The sequence below is a fragment of the Rana temporaria genome, chromosome 2, assembly GCF_905171775.1.
Source record: "Rana temporaria chromosome 2, aRanTem1.1, whole genome shotgun sequence".
NCBI lineage: Eukaryota > Metazoa > Chordata > Amphibia > Anura > Ranidae > Rana > Rana temporaria.
The window spans coordinates 46218502-46238302 of NC_053490.1; the positions used below are offsets into that span (position 1 = coordinate 46218502).

Below are 19801 nucleotides of genomic sequence, written 5' to 3' on the forward strand. Positions count from 1 at the left end.
AAGCCCTCTGGCAGACATGTACGGTGAAAACGGTCCGACGGACCGCTTTCACCGTACATGTTTGTTCGTGTGTACCCGGCCTTAAGGTAACATTATTTTGAAATTCACTCAGTAATACTACATCAGCAAAATGCCTCCCAAAATGACAAATCATTATCATAATCTCATGGTTCACTTTTAAAGCTCCAACAATCTCACTTTGCCTGTGGGCGTTTTGGGTGCCAGTTTCAGGATCCTTGTTCCGTATTGAACAACTGCCAAGAAAAGAAAGGTGTACATCAATGACGTCACTAGGTTCATTCAGCCACGCAGTCCAATGCTACTGATGCATTTCACCCTTACAGGCTTTACTGTAGAGATTATCTCTATGATTATGCCTGTAAGGATGAAGTTGTCAGGGAGTGGACTTACCACGTGAATTGCATGGCTGAATAAACCATTGGAACCTAGTGATGTTATAAATGTGCTGTTTTCTTTTCTTGGCAAAGTATTTATAGGGCACTGACAACTTACTTCCTATCAGTCTCACAATCTAAGATCCCTATTTCTCATTCTTATATACTGTACAATTATGACGGCTAGATTAGATAGGGGCCAATTAACCTACCGGCATATCTTTGGAGTGTGGATAGTAAAAAACCCATGCAAGCAGAGAGAGAACATGCAAACTCCATGCAGTATCCTGGCCAACATTTAAACCGAGGACCCCAGCGCTACAAGAAAAAAGTGCTAACCACTAAGCCATTGTGCTGCTCCTTTAAAGGCCCTGGATATTTTACCATATATGTACCAATTAAATTAATTAGACCCAGCATTTTTAGTAATTTACTCAAAGTTGGTCAGATACATTCTCTACCCATGTCTTCAATACAAGTCTGCAGAACAACCTGTGGTACTGATGGGTGTGGTTGTTACTCAGCTCTGCCAGGCCAGGACACTGGAGTGGGAGAGCAGGAATCTGTATCTACTGCTGGAAACATTTTTGGGATTGTAACAAGTATAGTACAAAACTGCTGCTCCCAATATATCGGTGGATCTACATTTGAAAAGGCTCTACCTGTATCACCTCAAGTCCATCTATCCTTTTTATGATGTCACTTTTCTATGCTTCTGACCCCTCCCATGAGGAGAGGCGAGGAGCCTCTAAGCAAGGTAATAAGTGACAGTACAAGAATGCAATCTAAGGAAGAATGCTAATCAAAATACTTTAATTGTAGTAGGGAAATGGAAACAATGCTAATCATAATTATGTAGGTGCTGCATTCAACATATTTAGTTCTGCTTTAAATGTGCAATTTTCATGTGTTCAAGTTTTTGTTTCTTTTTCTTTTAGTGATTCCGCAATCTACTTTACAAAGAGCTCCGAAAGGATTGGGGGGACTTACTGGAAAGTCCAATACACTGAGTATACAGATGAGTCATTTAGTGTTAAAAAGACACTCGCAGAAGAAGAAGTACATCTTGGAATACTAGGTATCCAATGGCTTTCCAATGAATGTTTCACCTATGTGTATTTATCATTGGTGGCCCCAACACCATGTGACCATTATCCAATTAAAAGATCGCAAGCTCTTTGATGTAAGGTTGGGTTTCCTATAACGGTATTAAGCCCAAAAACAAAAATTTATTATATTGCAACTTACCAATTCTTAGATGGATGTATGAGTTTTCTTTTTTTTTTATCTTTTTTTATGTATTTTCACCTGGTGATTCTGCCAGTAATTTGGTTATTTTTTAATATCCTTTAACAAACCAAGGGGTACTTACAATGATCCATTTTTATTTATTTATGTAAAAAAACTGTTTGCTGTAACTGCTTAAAAAGTGTTATGCCGCTTACACAGGACCGTTTTTCGGGTTTTAAAAAATTACGTTTTTTTTGTCATTAAAAACGATCGTGTGTGGACTCCAGAGCATTTTTCACCATTTAAAAAATGGGCATTAAAAATTTCGAACATGCTCTATTTTTTCACTACGTTTTTAACGTTGTAAAAAATGGTCGTGTGTGGGTGTTAACGACATGAAAAAAACGCGAATGCTTATGAGCAAGCGATGAGACGGGAGCGCTCGTTCTGGTAAAATTAGCGTTCGTAATGGAGTAAGCACATTAATCACGCTGTAACAGACTGAAAAGCACGAATCGTCTTTTACTTACACAAAATCAGCAAAAGCTGCCCAAAGGGTGGCGCCATCCGCATTAAACCTCCCCTTTCTAGTGCCGTCGTACGTTTGTACATCACCGCGCTTTGCTAGAGCATTTTTTTTGTTACGATCATGTGTAGGCAAGGCCGTTTTAATGATCGAGTTGAAAAAACATTGTTTTTTCTAGACCCTTAAAAATATCATTTTTTACAACCCGAAAAACGGTTGTATGTACGCGGCATTTTAAAGATTTCAGCTTCAATTTGCCCTCTCTCTATGTAGGCAGGTAGAGTCTATTTTTCCCACAGCAGGTGGCGCTAAACCACAGGAGCATTGCAGAAGGGGAGGAAGTCAAGAGGAACCTAGTTGCTCTATGGTTTCCTGGGTCAAAGAGGCAGCTATCCAATTGGATGATGGTGTCCCATGTGATTCTGGCGGCCATCTTGGGTTAGGCAGTGTCTTTTTAAGACCCTGGCAACCAGGTTGAGCGCACATTGTATGTGTGGCTAGAGTAGGGACAGGTCACCTATCTATCAGGGACAGTGCTTAGTGCACCTCCCAACTTTTAAACTTCAGAATAAGGGACACTTGAGGAAGAAAGTAACCTTGCATAGCGCGCCGTGGCAAACGTGGGCGTGGTCGAACTTCTGACAGTGGGAGGAGCTTAAAGGGCGTCATTAAACAAAACTTGGGCTTCCTTGTACCTATACAATATGCTTTTATTATTTTTCTACAAGCAAGAGTCTCAAGGATACATACAAACCCCAGCACATTCATTTAAAAAAAAAAAGAATAAAATAATTCAGGGTTTTGGAGTGCATTACATACAGAGTGTAGGGTTCTGGGATGAGCTATGTACAGAGTGCAGGGTTCTGGGATGAGCTAGGTATAGAGTGCAGGGTTCTGGGATGAGCTATGTACAGAGTGCAGGGTTCTGGGATGAGCTATGTACAGAGTAGTACAGAATAGTATTTGATGTTCTGCCCATCTTTTAGAGATGAGAAAAGATTACACCCTTAAGCACAAAGGGCCAGATTCACAGAAGAGATACGCCGGAGTATCTACTGATACTCCGGCGTATTTTCAAATTTGCCGCGTCGTATCTTAATTTGTGATTCACAAACAAGATACGACGGCTTTTGGCTAAGATCCGACAGGCTTACGGCTTCGTACGCCTTCGGATCTTAGGCTGCAATCCTTCGGCCGCCGCTGGGTGGAGTTTGCGTCGTTTTCCAGCGTCGGGTATGCAAATGAGCTTTTACGGCGATCCACAAAGGTTTTGGCGTTTGTTACGTCGTCGCTAGTAATTTTTTCCCGTCGCAAAGTTAAGCATGCTTTTACATGGCTTAACTTTAGACAAGCCATGTTAAAGTATGGCCGTCGTTCCCGCGTCGAATTTCAAAAAATTTTTTTTTTGCGTAAGACGTCCGGGAATACGAACGTACATTACGCACGTCGCGGTTCAAAAAAATGACGTCACTTCGCGCAAAGCATGGCGGGAATTTCAAAACAGAGCATGCGCAGTACGTCTGGCGCGGGAGTGCGCCTAATTTAAATGGTACACGCCCCATTTGAATTAGGCGAGCTTGAGCCGGACGCCTTTACGTTACACCGCCGTAAGTTTACAGGCAAGTGCTTTGTGAATCAAGCACTTACGCTGAAAACTTGCGGCGGTGTAACGTAAACGGGATACGTTACGCCGCGCGCAGGTACCTGAATCTGGCCCAAAGTGTATAGGCAAAGTACATAACCCAACCACATCCTGAGCCTGTTACTTGAATCATGAAGAATTAATGTGCAAAAAATGACCACTACTTTTCCTTTATACCTGTGTTTTTTTAAAATAACAAATTCAGTCATATAGAGGTTGTGCGCACTGCTTCTATTTTATGATGCTCTAAAAAATACCAATTAGAATATTATTAATAATTAGAAGTTTAGACATAGGACTGGAAGTAGGGTTTATAGAAAGCTGCTCAGACAGAAATCCAAACTAAGACAATGGTCAGCGGACAGAGAATGGTACCAAATTGCAGACAGTGGAAGTGTGGGCATCCAGTGTAGGATAACTAGAGTGGGTGTAGGAGAGGGAGCTGCTATTATATCTACAACATCCAGGGTCTATATTTTTTTATACAGTGGGGAGGAGTTTAAGTGTATGTACAGCCAAAAAAAATCTTTTTCGTTTTGGATAAAGTAGGGAAGGGTTAAAACCCATACCTACTTTTTGCTGTGTTTGCCCTATTGAAAAGATCTCCCTTCACAACAGGAAGTCTCTCAAAGTGAGGGGAAAGCCTCCCTTAGACAGTTGTCCCCATTGGAAACCCCTCTTTGCATCGGGACACACTTCAAAATGTGTCAGACTTACATTTCAGCATGTGACCCAGTGACAGAATTACCAGGGTTGCAAAGGTTGCACTTGTGACCGCCCCTGGCATTCGGCCACTGTCGGTTGCACTGATGAGGAGGCACTGATAGGCAGCACTGATGGGCACTGTTAACAGCATTAATGAGCACTGATAGGCGGCATTGAGCACTGATAGGTGGCACTGATGGGCAGCATTGATGAGCACTAACAGGCGGCACTGATGGACATTGATAAGCGGCATTGATGAGTGTTTATAGGCAACACTGATGTGCAATGCTAGGCGACATTAATGAGCACTGATGGGTGGCATTGATGGGTACTGAAATCGGGACTGTTATCTTAGTATCTCAGATAGATAGATCTTAGGCACTGATGGGCATTGATAAGCGGCATTGATGAGCATTTATAGACAGCATTAATGGGCACTGATAGGCGGCACTGATGGGCACTGACGGGCATTGATAAGCGGCATTTATAGGAGGCACTGATGGGCACTGATAGGCGGCATTGATGAGAATTCATAGGCAGCATTAATGGGCACTGATAGGCGGCACTGATTGGCATTGATAAGCGGCATTTATAAGCATTTATAGGAGGCACTGATAGGCGGCATTGATGAGCATTTATAAGCGGCACTGATAGGCGACATTGATGAGCACTGATGGGCGGCACTGATGAGTACTCATAGGCGACACTGATATCTCAGTATCTCAGATAGATAGATCTTAAAGGAGTTGTAAAGGGAAAAAAAAATTTGCCTAAAATGAATGTCTGCAAGGTAGACAGACAGAATAGTGTAAAGATTCTGTTAAAAAACGAGTAAATACCTATTAAATTCCTTCATCTATATCACCTCCGGCATTCTAGTTTCTGTTCTCTCATTCACTTCCTGGTTTGCATCGCTCGTTCATGTAAGAACTACATTTCCCAGTATGCATTGCGGCACACCCAGTAATTCACACCTCCTTGAAGTCTCTAACACGTAGAGAGCGTCCTGCTACACAGATGTAGTTCCCAGGAGGGGGTGAGCACGTCACTGACCACCGCAGTAAAGCCTCCCTTCACGGTGGTGAGTGACAATCAGACAAGCAGGAAGTGAATAGAACAGAGAAGAAATAGAGCAACTTCTGAGCAAAAACGAACAATGAGCAAGTGAAAAGAGGAATGTCTGCAGGTAAAGGATGCTTATTATGAAAAAAAAAAAAAATCCTTTACAACCCCTTTAAGTATCTCAGATAGCATCTTACCGCAAATCTACTGTACCTGTCAGATGTTTCCTTTTATAGTCCCATGTGTATAAAATAGAAAATGTATTGTTTTCTTCACTTTATTTTAGGTCCAGTGCTTAAGGCTGAAGTTGGAGATACAATTGTTGTTGTGTTTAACAATATGGCCGACCAGAACTACAGCATCATGGCTCATGGTGTGTCCTTTGGTAAAGACTCAGAAGGTGCTCCGTATGAGGATGGTAAGCTATTATATATTATGTTTTATAAAACCTACTGCAAAGAAATGGAAATCATAAATGGAATCATGACTCACTATAGTTATGGGGAGAGGACCAAAAGGAACCAATAAACCTTTGCACCAGAAATACTGTAAAATACAGCAAAACCTTAAAACAAAAGAAACTTTCTTACCACATACAAAAAGCTAAATCACTCCTCCATGGTGAGGGTAAATTCAGCGGAGAAAATTTTACATTCGAGTTCCCAAGACACATACTGTAAGACGCCACAGGATTTTACCCACTAGTATTGATTTATAAAAATAAAATACAGTTTGATTCGATTGACGCTTAAAGGGGAAGCATCCATTTAAAATTCCAGCACTTCCGGGATCAATTTTCCTTATGTCAAAGCTTTTCAGCAGACATTTAACCACTTAAGACCCGGACCTTTAGGCAGCTAAAGGACCCGGCCAGGTTTTGCGATTCGGCACTGCGTCGCTTTAACAGACAATTGCGCGGTCGTGCGACGTGGCTCCCAAACAAAATTGGCGTCCTTTTTTCCCACAAATAGAGCTTTCTTTTGGTGGTATTTGATCACCTCTGCGGTTTAAATTTTTTGCGTTTTAAACAAAAATAGAGCGACAATTTTGAAAAAAAAAACAATATATTTTACTTTTTGCTATAATAAATACCTCCCAAAAATATATAAAAAAACATTTTTTTCCTCAGTTTAGGTGATACTTATTCTTCTACCTATTTTTGGTAAAAAAAAAAACGCAATAGGCGTTTATTGGTTTGCGCAAAATTGATAGCGTTTACAAAATAGGGGATAGTTTTATTGCATTTTTATAAAAAAATGTTTTACTACTAATGGCGGCGATCAGTGATTTTTTTCGTGACTGCGACATTATGGCGGACACTTCGGACAATTTTGACACATTTTTGGGACCATTGTCATTTTCACAGCAAAAAATGCATTTAAATTGCATTGTTTATTGTGAAAATGACAATTGCAGTTTGGGAGTTAACCACAAGGGTGCGCTGAAGGGGTTATGTATGACCTAATATGTGTTTCTAACTGTAGGGGGGTGTGGCTGTAAGTGTGACGTCATCGATTGTGTATCCCTATAAAAGGGATCACACAATCGATGAAGCCGCCACAGTGAAGAACGGGGAAGCTGTGTTTACATACAGCTCTCCCCGTTCTTCAGCTCCGGGGACCGATCGCAGGACTCCAGCGGCGATCGGGTCCCAGTCACGGAGCTTCGGACCGGCTGGGTACCCACGGCTGGGTAGTAGCACAGGACGTACCTGTACGTGCATGTTCCCAGCCGTGCCATTCAGCCGACGTAAATGTGCAGGAGGCGGTCCTTAAGTGGTTAAAGGAGAGCTTCACAAACTATCTTTGGCAGAGTTCCGTCTTCACACAGTTCTCCAAAATTTGTACCCAGAGAGTAGTGTGACTGTTATGCCCTGTACACACGATCGGTTTGTCTGATGAAAACGGTCTGATGGATTTTTTAATCAGATATCCGATAAAGCTGACTTTCATCAGTCTTGCCTACACACCATCGGTTAAAAATCCGTTCGTGTCCAACGCGGTGACGTAAAACACAACAACGTGCTGAGAAAAATTAAGTTCAATGCTTCCGAGCATGCGTCGACTTGATTCTGAGCATGCGTGGATTTTTGACCGATGGATTTCCCCACAGAGGATTGTTTTTTCTATTGTTTTTTTAACCATCAGAAAAATTGAAAACAGGTTCTATTTTTTTTTACCGATGGGGAAAAAAACGATGGGGCCCACACACGATCAGTTCGTCCGATGAAAACGGTCCATCGGTCCGTTTTCATCAGACGAACCGATCGTGTGTACAGGGCATTAGTTCAGTGCTTCTGTGCACTCTCAACCACCCGTCCCTGCTATTTACTGAATAAGTAATTATTATACAGGATTTATGTAGCACTTAGGCTTCATGTACATGGGACGTTTTTACAACCTCTCCTGAACATTTTAACTTGACAGTTACCCACGTTTAAAACGTCAGTTTTGCCGCGTTTACTTGGCGTGTTTAGCACCGTTTGCGTTTAGAAGCATTTCAATTTTTATTTTATTTTAGTTTTTTTTTAAATGACCAAAAACGAAAAACGCCTATAAACAAAACGCGGCTAAACGCAGGTTACCGCGTTTAGACGCGTTTTGAGTCTGAAACATCGGAAACTTCAGCGTCTGAACACATTTTTTTGCCTTCAATAAAAGGCCTATAAACGCAACTGCCTAAAAACGACAGTAAATGAACCGGTGTACAGGTACACATAAGATAAAATTGAATAAAGTATCCAATTGTCTCTGAATGTACGTTTCGCAGCAGCAGTGTACATGGGGCCTAAAAGTTTGTGCAACGATTTGCAAGGGAGACATTACAGTTACAACACAATTCCACACAAGAGGATTAGGAGGGTCCTGCTCTTGAGAGCTTACAAACTAAGGTTCCACGCACACTGGACATTTTGCTAACCCTCCTAGATTCCTTTTTACACAGCAGTGTTTTGCAGAAAAAATTCTTGACACTTGTAAACTCGTTTTACACGTTTAGGCATGTTTAGGTGCATCAAAAGCTTGGGCGTTAATTAATTTCATTGGCCAGAATAATAATTTATTCTGGCCATTGAAATTAATTAATGCCCAAGAGCTAAACACACCTAGGGCCAGATTCACGTTGAATTCCGGCGGGTAACGTATAGCATTTACGTTACACCGCCGCAAGTTTTATGGGCAAGTGCTTGATTCACAAAGCACTTGCCTGTAAACTTGCGGCGGCGTAGCGTAAATCCGTCCGGCGCAAGCCTGCCTAATTCAAATGGGGCGTGTATCATTTAAATTAGGCGCGTTCCCGCGCCGAACGTACTGCGCATGCTCCGTTTTGAAATTTCCGGCCGTGCTTTGCGCGAAATTACGTCGCAACGGCGTAATTTTTTGAACGTCGACGTGAGTTACATCCTTTCCTATTCACGGACGACTTACGCAAAAAAAATTGAAATTCGACGCGGGAACGACGCCCATAATTTAACATGGCAAGTCTAAAGATAGGCCACGAAATACCAGCTTTAACTATACGCCGGGAAAAGCCGACTAGCGACGACGTAAGAGAATGCGATGGCCGCACGTACCTTAGTGAATCGCCGTAAACAGCTAATTAGCATACCCGACGCGGAAAACTATGCGAACTCCACCCAGCGGGCGCCGAAGTATTACACCTATGATCCGAAGGCGTATGAAGCCAAAAGCCGTCGTATCTTGGTTTGAGGATTCAAACTAAAAATACGACGTGGCAAATTTGAAAATACGCCAGAGTATCAGTAGATGCTCCGGCGTATTTCTTCTGTGAATCTGGCCCCTAGAGTTTATGCACGTTTAAATGCGTCTAGGTGCGTCAATTGTTTTTTTCTGCCAAAACTCTGCTGTTCCTGCATGCGCTGGCAGTGGTTTTTTTTTTTGTCTGCCTCTAAATGCCCCTGCATCTAAACCAGGGGGTCTTAAACTGGCAGCCCTCCAGCTGTTGCGAAATTACAAGTCCCATGAGGCATTGCAAAGCTGGCAGTTACAAGCATGACTCCCACAGGTAGAGGCATGATGGGACTTGTAGTTTCGCAACAGCTGGAGGGCCGCCAGTTTGAGACCTCTGCGGAAACTTATCTAAACACCTACAGTACAGCCTGCTGTTCTTTTATGCTAAGAAGGTTATTCTGGTAAAATGGACATCCAGGGCTCCTCCTACTCTGGGAATGTGGATGGATGCGGTCAACGCCGTCCTTCCTTTATATAAAATGACTTATTTGTGCAGGGGGTGTCCGACAAAGTTTGAGCGGGTGTGGGGACCATGGACGGATGTCCTCTGATAGAGTCGGCACCACACTTGGGATTGTCGTTGATTTCTCAGGCATCCTTGTGCTTTGCCCCCCCCTCTCGGCCCCGCCTCTCCCCCTTCTCCCCTTCTCCCTTCCCCTGCCTTCCCTTCCCCCCTCTTTCTCTCCCACCTTCCGTTCCCCCCTCTCTCCCCGCCTGAAATAAGTCCTGCAGTCCTGTAGCTTACATCAAGTCCACGATTGGATCTCTTTTGATTTCATTTTGCTCTGTACTGTTTCTGTATGTACTTCTCCGCCCAGCCATGTATGCACTGTAACCCGTTGAATTGTATATGTCCTTATTTTTTTCTCTGACTCAATAAAGACCAACCTTGTTGTTAAAAAACACCTACAGTACAGACCAAAAGTTTGGACACACCTTCTCATTCAAAGAGTTTTCTTTATTTTCATGACTTTGAAAATTGTAGATTCACACTGAAGGCATCAAAACTATGAATTAACACATGTGGAATTATACATAACAAAAAAGTGTGAAACAACTGAAAATAAATTTCATATTCTAGGTTCTTCAAAGTAGCCACCTTTTGCAGCAGACACATCTCTAGAACTGGTAAGAGGAGACTGTGTGAATCAGGCCTTCATGGTAGAATATCTGCTAGGAAACCACTGCTAAAGAAAGGCAACAAGCAGAAGAGACTTGTTTGGGCTAAAGAACACAAGGAATGGACATTAGACCAGTGGAAATCTGTGCTTTGGTCTGATGAGTCCAAACTTGAGATCTTTGGTTCCAACCCCCGTGTCTTTGTGCGACGCAGAAAAGGTGAACGGATGGACTCTACATGCCTGGTTCCCACCGTGAAGCATGGCGGAGGAGGTGTGATGTGTGGGGGTGCTTTGCTGGTGACACTGTTAATCAAAATTGAAGGCATACTGAACCAGCATGGCTAGCACAGCATCTTGCAGCGGCATGCTATTCCATCCGGTTTGCGTTTAGTTGGACCATCATTTATTTTTCAACAGGACAATGACCCCAAACACACCTCCAGGCTGTGTAAGGGCTATTTGACCAAGAAGGAGAGTGATGGGGTGCTGCGCCAGGTGACTACCTCTTGAAGCTCATCAAGAGAATGCCAAGAGTGTGCCAAGCAGTAATCAAAGCAAACGGTGGCTACTTTGAAGAACCTAGAATATGAAATATATTTTCGGTTGTTTCACACTTTTTTGTGATGTATAATTCCACATGTGTTCATTCATAGTTTTGATGCCTTCAGTGTGAATCTACAATTTTCATAGTCATGAAAATAAAGAAAACTCTTTGAATGAGAAGGTGTGTCCAAACTTTTGGTCTGTACTGTATGTGTGCATGGACAAATAGGGTTTGATTGTCTAAAACTGGAAAATCTGGTGCAGCTGTGCATGGTAGCCAATTGGCTTCTAACTTTAAAACTGACAAAACAACTGGAAGCTCATTGGTTTGTATGCAGAGCTGCACCAGATTCTGCTCTCTCCAGTGTTAGTAATTCAACCCCATAGGCTAAGGCCTAGTACACACGAGAGGATTATCCGCTCGAAACGGTCCTCCAGACCGTTCCCGCGGATAAATCCTCTGGCGGATTTTGATCTGATGGTTGTACTAACCATCAGATCGAAATCCGCGCGGAATCCATCCGCGGTGATGTGTCGCGCCGTCGCCGCGATGATGACGCGGCGACGTGCGCGACGCTGGAAGGTAAAGACTTCCCACGCATGCGTCGAATCATTACGACGCATGCGAGGAAGGGGATCGGACGGATTGATCCGGTGAGTCTGTACAGACCACCGGATCAATCCGCTGGACAGGATTCCAGCGGATAGATTTCTTAGCATGCTAAGAAATTTTTATCCGCTGGAAATCCATCGGCCCGAAAAAAATCTGTGGATAAATATCCGCTGGGCCGTACACACCACAGGATCTATCCGCTGGAACTGATCCGCGGATAAATACCAGCGGATAGATCCTCTCGTGTGTACGGGGCCTTACATGCAGGAGTGTTTAGGGGCAGGTAAAATAAAAACCACCAAACGCCCCTAGAAGCAACAGAAAAAACAACCAGTGTGTGTGGGACCTAATTATTATACAGGATTTATAGTGGCAACAGTTTTTGCAGAACTTTACAATATAACGGGTGATCTACAGTTAAAGGATCACTAAACGAAAATATTTTTTTAGCTAAATAGATTCCTTTACCTTACTGCAGTCCTGGTTTCATGTTCTTATTGTTCGTTTTTGCTTTAAAGTTGCTGTAATTCTGCTGTGATCTCCACACTTCCTGCTTGTCTGTCAGCTCAGCGAAGCTGGCCCCCCTACAATCAGCACAAATAAAAACTCAAGTGTGTTTCTTTAGTGCACAACTAAACAGCACAAAACAGCACAAACGTAGCACTAACCAACGAGACCAGTTTTGTGTCATTTGGGTGTTGTGGGGGGCTGAGTGACCTTTGGTGACCTTAACGATAAAAGATTTAAACAGCACAAAACAGCACAAACGCAGCACTAAAGAAACATACTTGAGTTTTTATTTGTGCTGATTGTAGGGGGGGGGACAAAGTGAGTGGGGTTTGAAAAAACAAAAAAACTGTTATAACTTAAAAACCATAACATCACAAATACAATTTTTAGCAGCACAAACCAGCACAAATGTAGCACTAACCAACAAGACCAGTTTTGTGTCATTTGGGCATTGTAGGGGGGCTGTGTGACCTTTGGTGACCTTTAATAAATCATTAATAACGCAAAAACGATAAAAGATAGAAAGGAAATTTAAACAGCACAAAACAGCACAAACATAGCACTAAAGAAACACACTTGAGTTTTTATTTGTGCTGATTGTAAGGTGGGCAAAGTGAGTGGGGTTTGAAAAAAATAAATAAACTGTTATAACTTTAAAACCATAACAGCACAAATAAAACATTTTGCAGCACAAAACAGCACACACGTAGCACTAACCAACGAGACCAGTTTTGTGTCATTTGGGCGTTGTAGGAGGGCTGTGTGACCTTTGGTGACCTTTAATAAATCATTAATAACGCAAAAACGATAAAAGATAGAACGGAAATAATAGCAGCACAAAACAGCACAAACGTAGCACTAACCAACGAGACCAGTTTTGTGTCATTTGGCTGTTGTAGGGGGCTGTATAAAAGCTGTGTTATAGTCTGGAAAAAACAATTGCTAATATCTTTAAAATAAAAGCAGCACAAACGTACATTTTTGCGGCACAAAACAGCACAAACGTAGCACTAAAGAAACACACTTGAGTTTTTATTTGTGCTGATTGTAGGGGGGCCAGCTTTGCTGAGCTTTGTCAGGCTCCTTATGAAAAATCTCATGGCAGCTTTTCACTGTGGTCCAAGCTGTGTGTCTAAAACTCCTCAGAACCAATCAGATTCATTTTAAAAACAAAACACTGCCCTGGATTTGTTATGTTTGTGTTCTGTGTCTCTCTCTACTTCACAGAAACATGAAACCAGTTTAAAAACAAAAGTGAAATTAGAGGCACCTTATATGATTGATTTTTATCTATTTTTAATCATTTTTAAAAGGAATCAGTTAACTTTTATGTCTCTATACCCTGTAAACAGTCATTTCAGCAAAAAAAATTCTTTCCTTTAGTGACCCTTTAAGCCTCGTATATACAATCCGGGTGTTGGCAGGGGATTGTTAAAATCAGTAAAAAAATGTAATCTGACCATTATAGTAATATGCTCCTTTTGACAAGTGTTGTCCAATTTTCCGCCAACAAATGTTGGATGACATGTTAGCAAATTTTCGGGGGACAACGGTGTGACGTATGATTTTCGTATGATCAGTACACAAATCCGTCACACAAAAGTCGAAAGTAGACATGTGCATTCGTTTTCGTCCCAATGTATTTTCGTCCGAATTTCAGGTATTTTCGTTATCGTTTTAACAAACGATAACGAAAGCACAGAAAACGAAAACCGAAAGATCTGACATAAACAAATGCTTTATTTTTGTTTTCGTTGTGGTCGAATGTGCCTAACTTTAACTCTATTAGTCCAATATTATTCTACATAAAGACAAAAGATTCGACATTATAGAGACATGAAGAAGATTCGACATAGAGAGAAAAGATTCGACATAGAGAGAAAAGATTCCCCATAGAGAGACATAAAGTTTTGACAAAGCAGCTAAAAACCTACGATCGCAGCAAGCGGACATTTATGGTGAAATGCTCCGCCCATAGGCTATAGAAGAATTCTAATGTTGGTTGACTAGTAATAATAATTAATAAATATAATTAATATTAGTCGTACAACATTAGAATTCTTCTATAGCTTGTAGGCGGAACGTTTGACAGGAAATGTACGATTGCGGCATCGTACAGTTTCGTTGCTCCGTCAAATCTTTTTTTTTTTTTTTTAAGATTTTGTCGAATCTTCTTTTTTTTTCTTTTTTTTTTAAAGATTCCGTCAAATTTTTTTTTCTTTAAAGATTCCGTTGAATCTTCTTAGAACATTCGACAGACACCATAAGCCTTCAATGACAGATTCGACCTTAATTCATTTGGCTTTTCGGACGAATGCATTTTTTTTTACGAAAAACAAAATAAGTAAAAACGAATTTCGGGAGTAACTAAATACATTTATTTTTCGGACGAAGACTAAATTCCGAAACAAAATATTTCAGTGTGCACATGTCTAGTCGAAAGAACAAACACGCATGCTCGGAATCAATGCTCACCAAACACGAAATTAGCAGAAGTGGCCCAAAGGGTGGCGCTCTAGAGCAGAAATTCCTCATAGTACGTCACTACTGTATGTTCGTGTTTGTGGCATGACAATTGTGTAACGTTAGTATGCAAGACAAGATCCTGGCACATGCCCTTTTGACAAAAATCAGACGCTCTGTTGGCCAACAATCGAAGCGTGTGTACGAGGCTTAAGACAAGGCAAGAGGACTGTAAAGTTTCTGCAAATTTTTCACTTTCATTACAGCATTGCAATAATTTCATAAAATAGCAGAAAGCACAAGGACCATAAGAATTAAGCTAATATATTATAATAATATCATATTATAATATAATCTATTAGTAATATTATGCACCCAGTTTTCAGCTGCATCTCAGAACCGTCAGCATAGAGGATCGTATAATTCATGAAGCTCTCCTTCAATGGTGTGACAACTGGTAAAGCCATAGTGAAGGTTCTTATTTGAATTTTTTCTTTGGAAGGGAGCAATAAGAAGGGAGGATCCCATGTTGGACCTGGGGAGAAATTCACATACACCTGGAAAGTTCTAGAAGAAAATGGACCTACAAACATCGATCCAAACTGCCTGACTTACCTTTACTACTCTGCGGTTGACCCAGTCAAGGACACGAACTCTGGACTGGTGGGACCTCTGCTGGTTTGTAAGAAAGGCTCCCTTCGTCCTGACAACACACAGGTACTGAGAATGAGGGTGTAAATGCTGTCTGGGGGTTTAAAGCAAATTTTAAATGAATATCTTTGATGACTGCAACTGGGGTCACGTCCTTGACCAAGCTGAAGAATTGCGGCGGTGGTTGAGGACCTGGCTGTGCTGTCTGGTGAAGCTGCTTTGAGCAGCAGAATGGCTATATAGGGTTTAAGGGCCAGATTCACGTAGACTAGCGGCGGCGTAATGTATCGTAGATACGTTACACCGCCGCAAGTTTTCATTGCAAGTGCCTGATTCACAAAGCACTTGCAATGAAAACCTACGCTGGTGGCCTCCGGCGTAAGCCCGCGTAATTCAAATGGGCGTGTGCCATTTAAATTAGGCGCGCTCCCGCGCCGGACCTACTGCGCATGCTCCGTTTCGGAATTCCCGCCGTGCTTTGCGCGAAGTGACGTAATTTTTTCGAACGGCGACGACGTGCGACGCGTACTTTCGTATTCCCGGACGTTTTACGCAAGACAAAAAAATATTTAAATTTCGACGCGGGAACGATGGCCATACTTTAAACAGCACATACGTGTGCTGTCTAAATTTAGGGCAGGTCAAACGTCGCCTAAAATTGCGACGGGAAACTATACTAGTGACGACGTACCGAGCGCAAAAATCCATCGTGGATCGCCATAACTGCTAATTTGCATACCCGACGCTGGAATACGACGCAAACTCCCCCCAGCGGCGGCCGCGGTACTGCATCCTAAGATCCGACAGTGTAAAACAATTACACCTGTCGGATCTTAGGGCTATCTATGCGTAACTGATTCTATGAATCAGTCGCATAGATACTCTGAGAGATACAACGGAGTATCTGAGATACTCCGTCGTATCTCCGCTGTGAATCTGGCCATTAGTATTTGGCAGACAGGATACTCTGTATAGATATATTAAAACTTACTAGGTTACACATAGTGGAGAGGTGATATCGTAAGTTTGTTCTGGCCTGGCACAATGTGAGTGCAGGCCAGTAGTGGAATCGGGAGGGAAGACAATATTGCTTGGGCACGGCTCAAACCAACCATGTCTAGGGTGGGTTTGCCCTTATAGTGCAAGTTCATACACATTCTTCTTGCTCTCCCTAGCTAACTAATAAAGATTCAGATACTTTATACTGCCCTGCCTGTTCAGAATTTGATCCTGTTGGCAGGGCTGCTGATAGGGGGGGACCATTAGTCCTCCTGTAGGGGGCCCGGGCACACAGGGGGTACCAAACGGCAGGAGGAATGAGTGTGGTCAGGCAGAGGTGCAATTACAGAAATATGCCCTGTGCATCTCTCTGCAGCTGCTGAAAGTTGGATTCTCTCCCTCCCACTGGCTTTCAGCTGCTGCAGGGAGAGACACAGACACAGGGCATCCTGTAATTCCTTCCCCCGCACTGATCTCCCTCCTTGTTCTGCCTACTTCTGATACCCCCATGTGCCCCCCTGTCACTGTGCTGCACCACCCCCCTCCCCGTGGTACTGTTGGCTTCCCTGTCCTGTTAAAAAATTAATTGTGAATTTTTTTTTTTAATTACACAATGTAAAAAAAACGATTAAAAAAGGGCTAATTCACGCAGGTTCTTTATTATATTTGTGTCCGCTAATAATGATTTTTGTGCATTTTTAGTGAAAATATTGTTTTGATATATTGGTGGGGGCCCCGCCAGGTAAGCTGTACAAGGCCCCCGAGATTTCTAGCAACAGCCCTGCCTCTTGGTAGTCGACAGCCTCTGCATAGCTGCATATGTGCGGACATTAAAAAAAAAATCTATTAGCTAATGCATGTGGGGGCTTCCAGGATGACATTACTGTTGTCTCCTGGCAAGCCATGGAGTGTAAAGCTACCAAAGTATGCTTCAGAAGTTTTGTCTTCATATATTTGGTGAAGTAGGGGAAGGGTCATATGGAGCTTAGTACTTTAAAAGTGCACTTATCCTTGAAGCCTGGATTATGTAAACGAGCAGTTAAATATACCTATGTATACATGCAATCTATACTTGTTAATTACACATGGCTTCTTTCTTCAAGGTACAGATAAATAAAGAGCTCTATTTGCTGTTTGCAATCTTTGATGAGAACCTCAGTTGGTATTTGGAAGAAAACATTGCCATGATTTCAGCAGACCCGGCAATCATTGAAAATGAAGATTTTAAGAAATCAAACAAAATGAACGGTAAGATACTTAAAGCGGAGGCTCACCCTAAATTTCATGTTTGTCTAAATCTAACCACTAGCCATCGTTTAAGCACAATCCGTTTTTTCTTTTTTTTTTTTATCCGATTCCTTACCTTTGTAATGCCGCATTTAGTGTTGTATCAGTCATCCATTCCCCGCGGGAGTGGGCGTGTATTATCTTTTCCCCGACAAGCGCTATGTCTCCTTGGAGTGAGTGATGAGAATTCCAGGAGACGCTGTACTGTAATCCCGCGATATCTCGCGGGTCACGTGATTCGGCAACTGTGCAGTGTTGACGGCGACGCTCGCTGTCAATACTGCACATGCGCGGGATAGAGCGGTGAATGCTGGGACGTCAGCATTTACCATATCCCGGAAGGACATCCTGGTGGGCTTCAGAGTGCCCACAATCAAGATGGAAACGTCCATCTATGAATTTTATAAAGTATCGTTTGCGGGACAAAAACAATGCTGGCGGATACACGAGTTGCTGATTACCAAAGGTAAGAGCGCCAGAAGGATCCAAAAAAACTAAAACCCGCGGAACCCCCTCTTTAATGGTTACAAAGCAGAAAGAAAAAAATGTTTTTCCAGAAAGTGTGTTGATCTACCGTCTGTGCTATGGGTAAATATACAAGAGGGGGCCTCTAAGGTCTGGGACCCATTACAGGCAGGGGCCACCCCAGGACCCCAGAGACTGGCTTACTAACTTGGTAGGTCGGGCTCCTTCTGATGGCACCTGTATAGAGTGGGTGCCGATGTCACTGGGAAAAGCCAACAACATTGGAGCCAATGTCTCCTATGTAAGTCCTGCTTTAAGTAACTAACCACAAAACACCAATGTATGGGGAAATCCTCTCCCACAGACCACCAATGTAAGGGAGTGCTACACTGCCTATCTATGGGGGCACTACACTGCCCACCAATGCAAGGGCTACTAAACTGACCATTAATGTAAGAGGGTACTACACTGTCTACCAATATAAGTGGATGTTGATGAGGACAAGGGCCTCTTCCCAACAACCCTGGCCGTTGGTTGTCGGGGTCTGCGGGCGGGGGGCTTATAGGAATCTGGGAGCCCCCTTTAATAAGGGGGCCCCCAGATCCTGACCCCCCACCCTATGTGAATGATTATGGGGTACATCGTACCCCTACCCATTCACATGGGGGGGGAAAGAGTCAAGGGGAAAAAAACACACTACACAGATTTTTTAACCCCCGGAGCTGCCTAATAAATTACTTTCAAAAACTGTGTAGTGTGTTTTTTTTCTTGACTCTCCCCCCCCCAGGTGAATGGGTAGGTGTACGATGATCTTATTAAAGGGGGCTCCCAGATTGCGATAAGCCCCCCGCCCGCAAACCCCCGACAACCAACGGCCAGTGCCCCACCTGCCCCAAAGCACCAACTCCCCTGGCCCCCCCATGTTGAGGGCATGTGGCCTGGTATGGTCTAGGAGGCAGGGCGCTCGCTCTCCCCCTTTCCTGACCTGCCGGGCTACGTGCTTGGATAAGGGTCTGGTATGGATCCCTGGGGGGAACCCCCACGTCGTTTTGTTTTTTGGTGTGGGGGATTCCCCCTAAGATCCATCCGCACACGAGTTGCACCGCAAGTCTGATCATGTTGATCTAACTGCTGGTGCGACCTCTATTCATATCAATGGGCTTCCGTAGGGAACCATTGATTTTGAATAGAGAAAAAAAAGCGGCTGACAGCTAGCACGGCGAAACGTGCATTGGATTCAATGCAAACCACGAAAAAAATTTCGTTAAAAACACTTTTTTTTTCAGCCGTCTGGCTATTATTTGAACATTTTACTTTTGGAGAATGTTTTACTTGTGGAGCTCAACTCGCTTATTACTTTCCATGGCAATAGTTACTTTCAGTTCTTATAGCTTATAATAATAGTAGTTATCATGGAAAATAATGATGATTATAGCTTATTGGGAGGAGGGCCCCAAACGTAACTTGGACACTGGTGGGAATCTCTCTGTTGTTTATGACCAGGGCAAAATTTACTTTCAGGCACAGTAGGTACATGCCTATAGGCAGGAAAGGCAACGAAGCAGCTTTTTCCTGTATAATATTTTTTAGATGGGAACCTGTTTTTGAATAAACTGCAGCACAGTCAATTTTCTGTCTCCCCAAGATCAGTTAGGTCTTTAACTTCTCAATACTTTTGGTATCAGCAAATGGATTATTGTACCTTCCATACTTTTGATGTGTGTTTCTATTTAACATTTCTATAAATAGGTAATCATGTACTGGTTATCTTTGCTGATGTTCTTCTTAAATAATTCATTTACAACCCCCCCCCCCCCTAAAAAAAAAAAAGCAATGACAT

At 42.7% G+C, this 19801-nt stretch overlaps 1 protein-coding gene across 1 annotated transcript in view; it reads left to right on the forward strand.

Annotated features, from left to right (window-relative positions):
• HEPHL1 (hephaestin like 1) overlaps positions 1 to 19801 on the forward strand; it is a 160312-nt gene that overhangs the window by 73822 nt on the left and 66689 nt on the right. Inside the window, exons 7-10 of the mRNA XM_040340156.1 lie at positions 1334 to 1473; positions 5847 to 5978; positions 15062 to 15276; positions 17313 to 17457. Of these exons, the coding sequence (XP_040196090.1) occupies positions 1334 to 1473; positions 5847 to 5978; positions 15062 to 15276; positions 17313 to 17457 (632 nt within the window). The remainder of the gene's footprint in view (positions 1 to 1333; positions 1474 to 5846; positions 5979 to 15061; positions 15277 to 17312; positions 17458 to 19801) is intronic.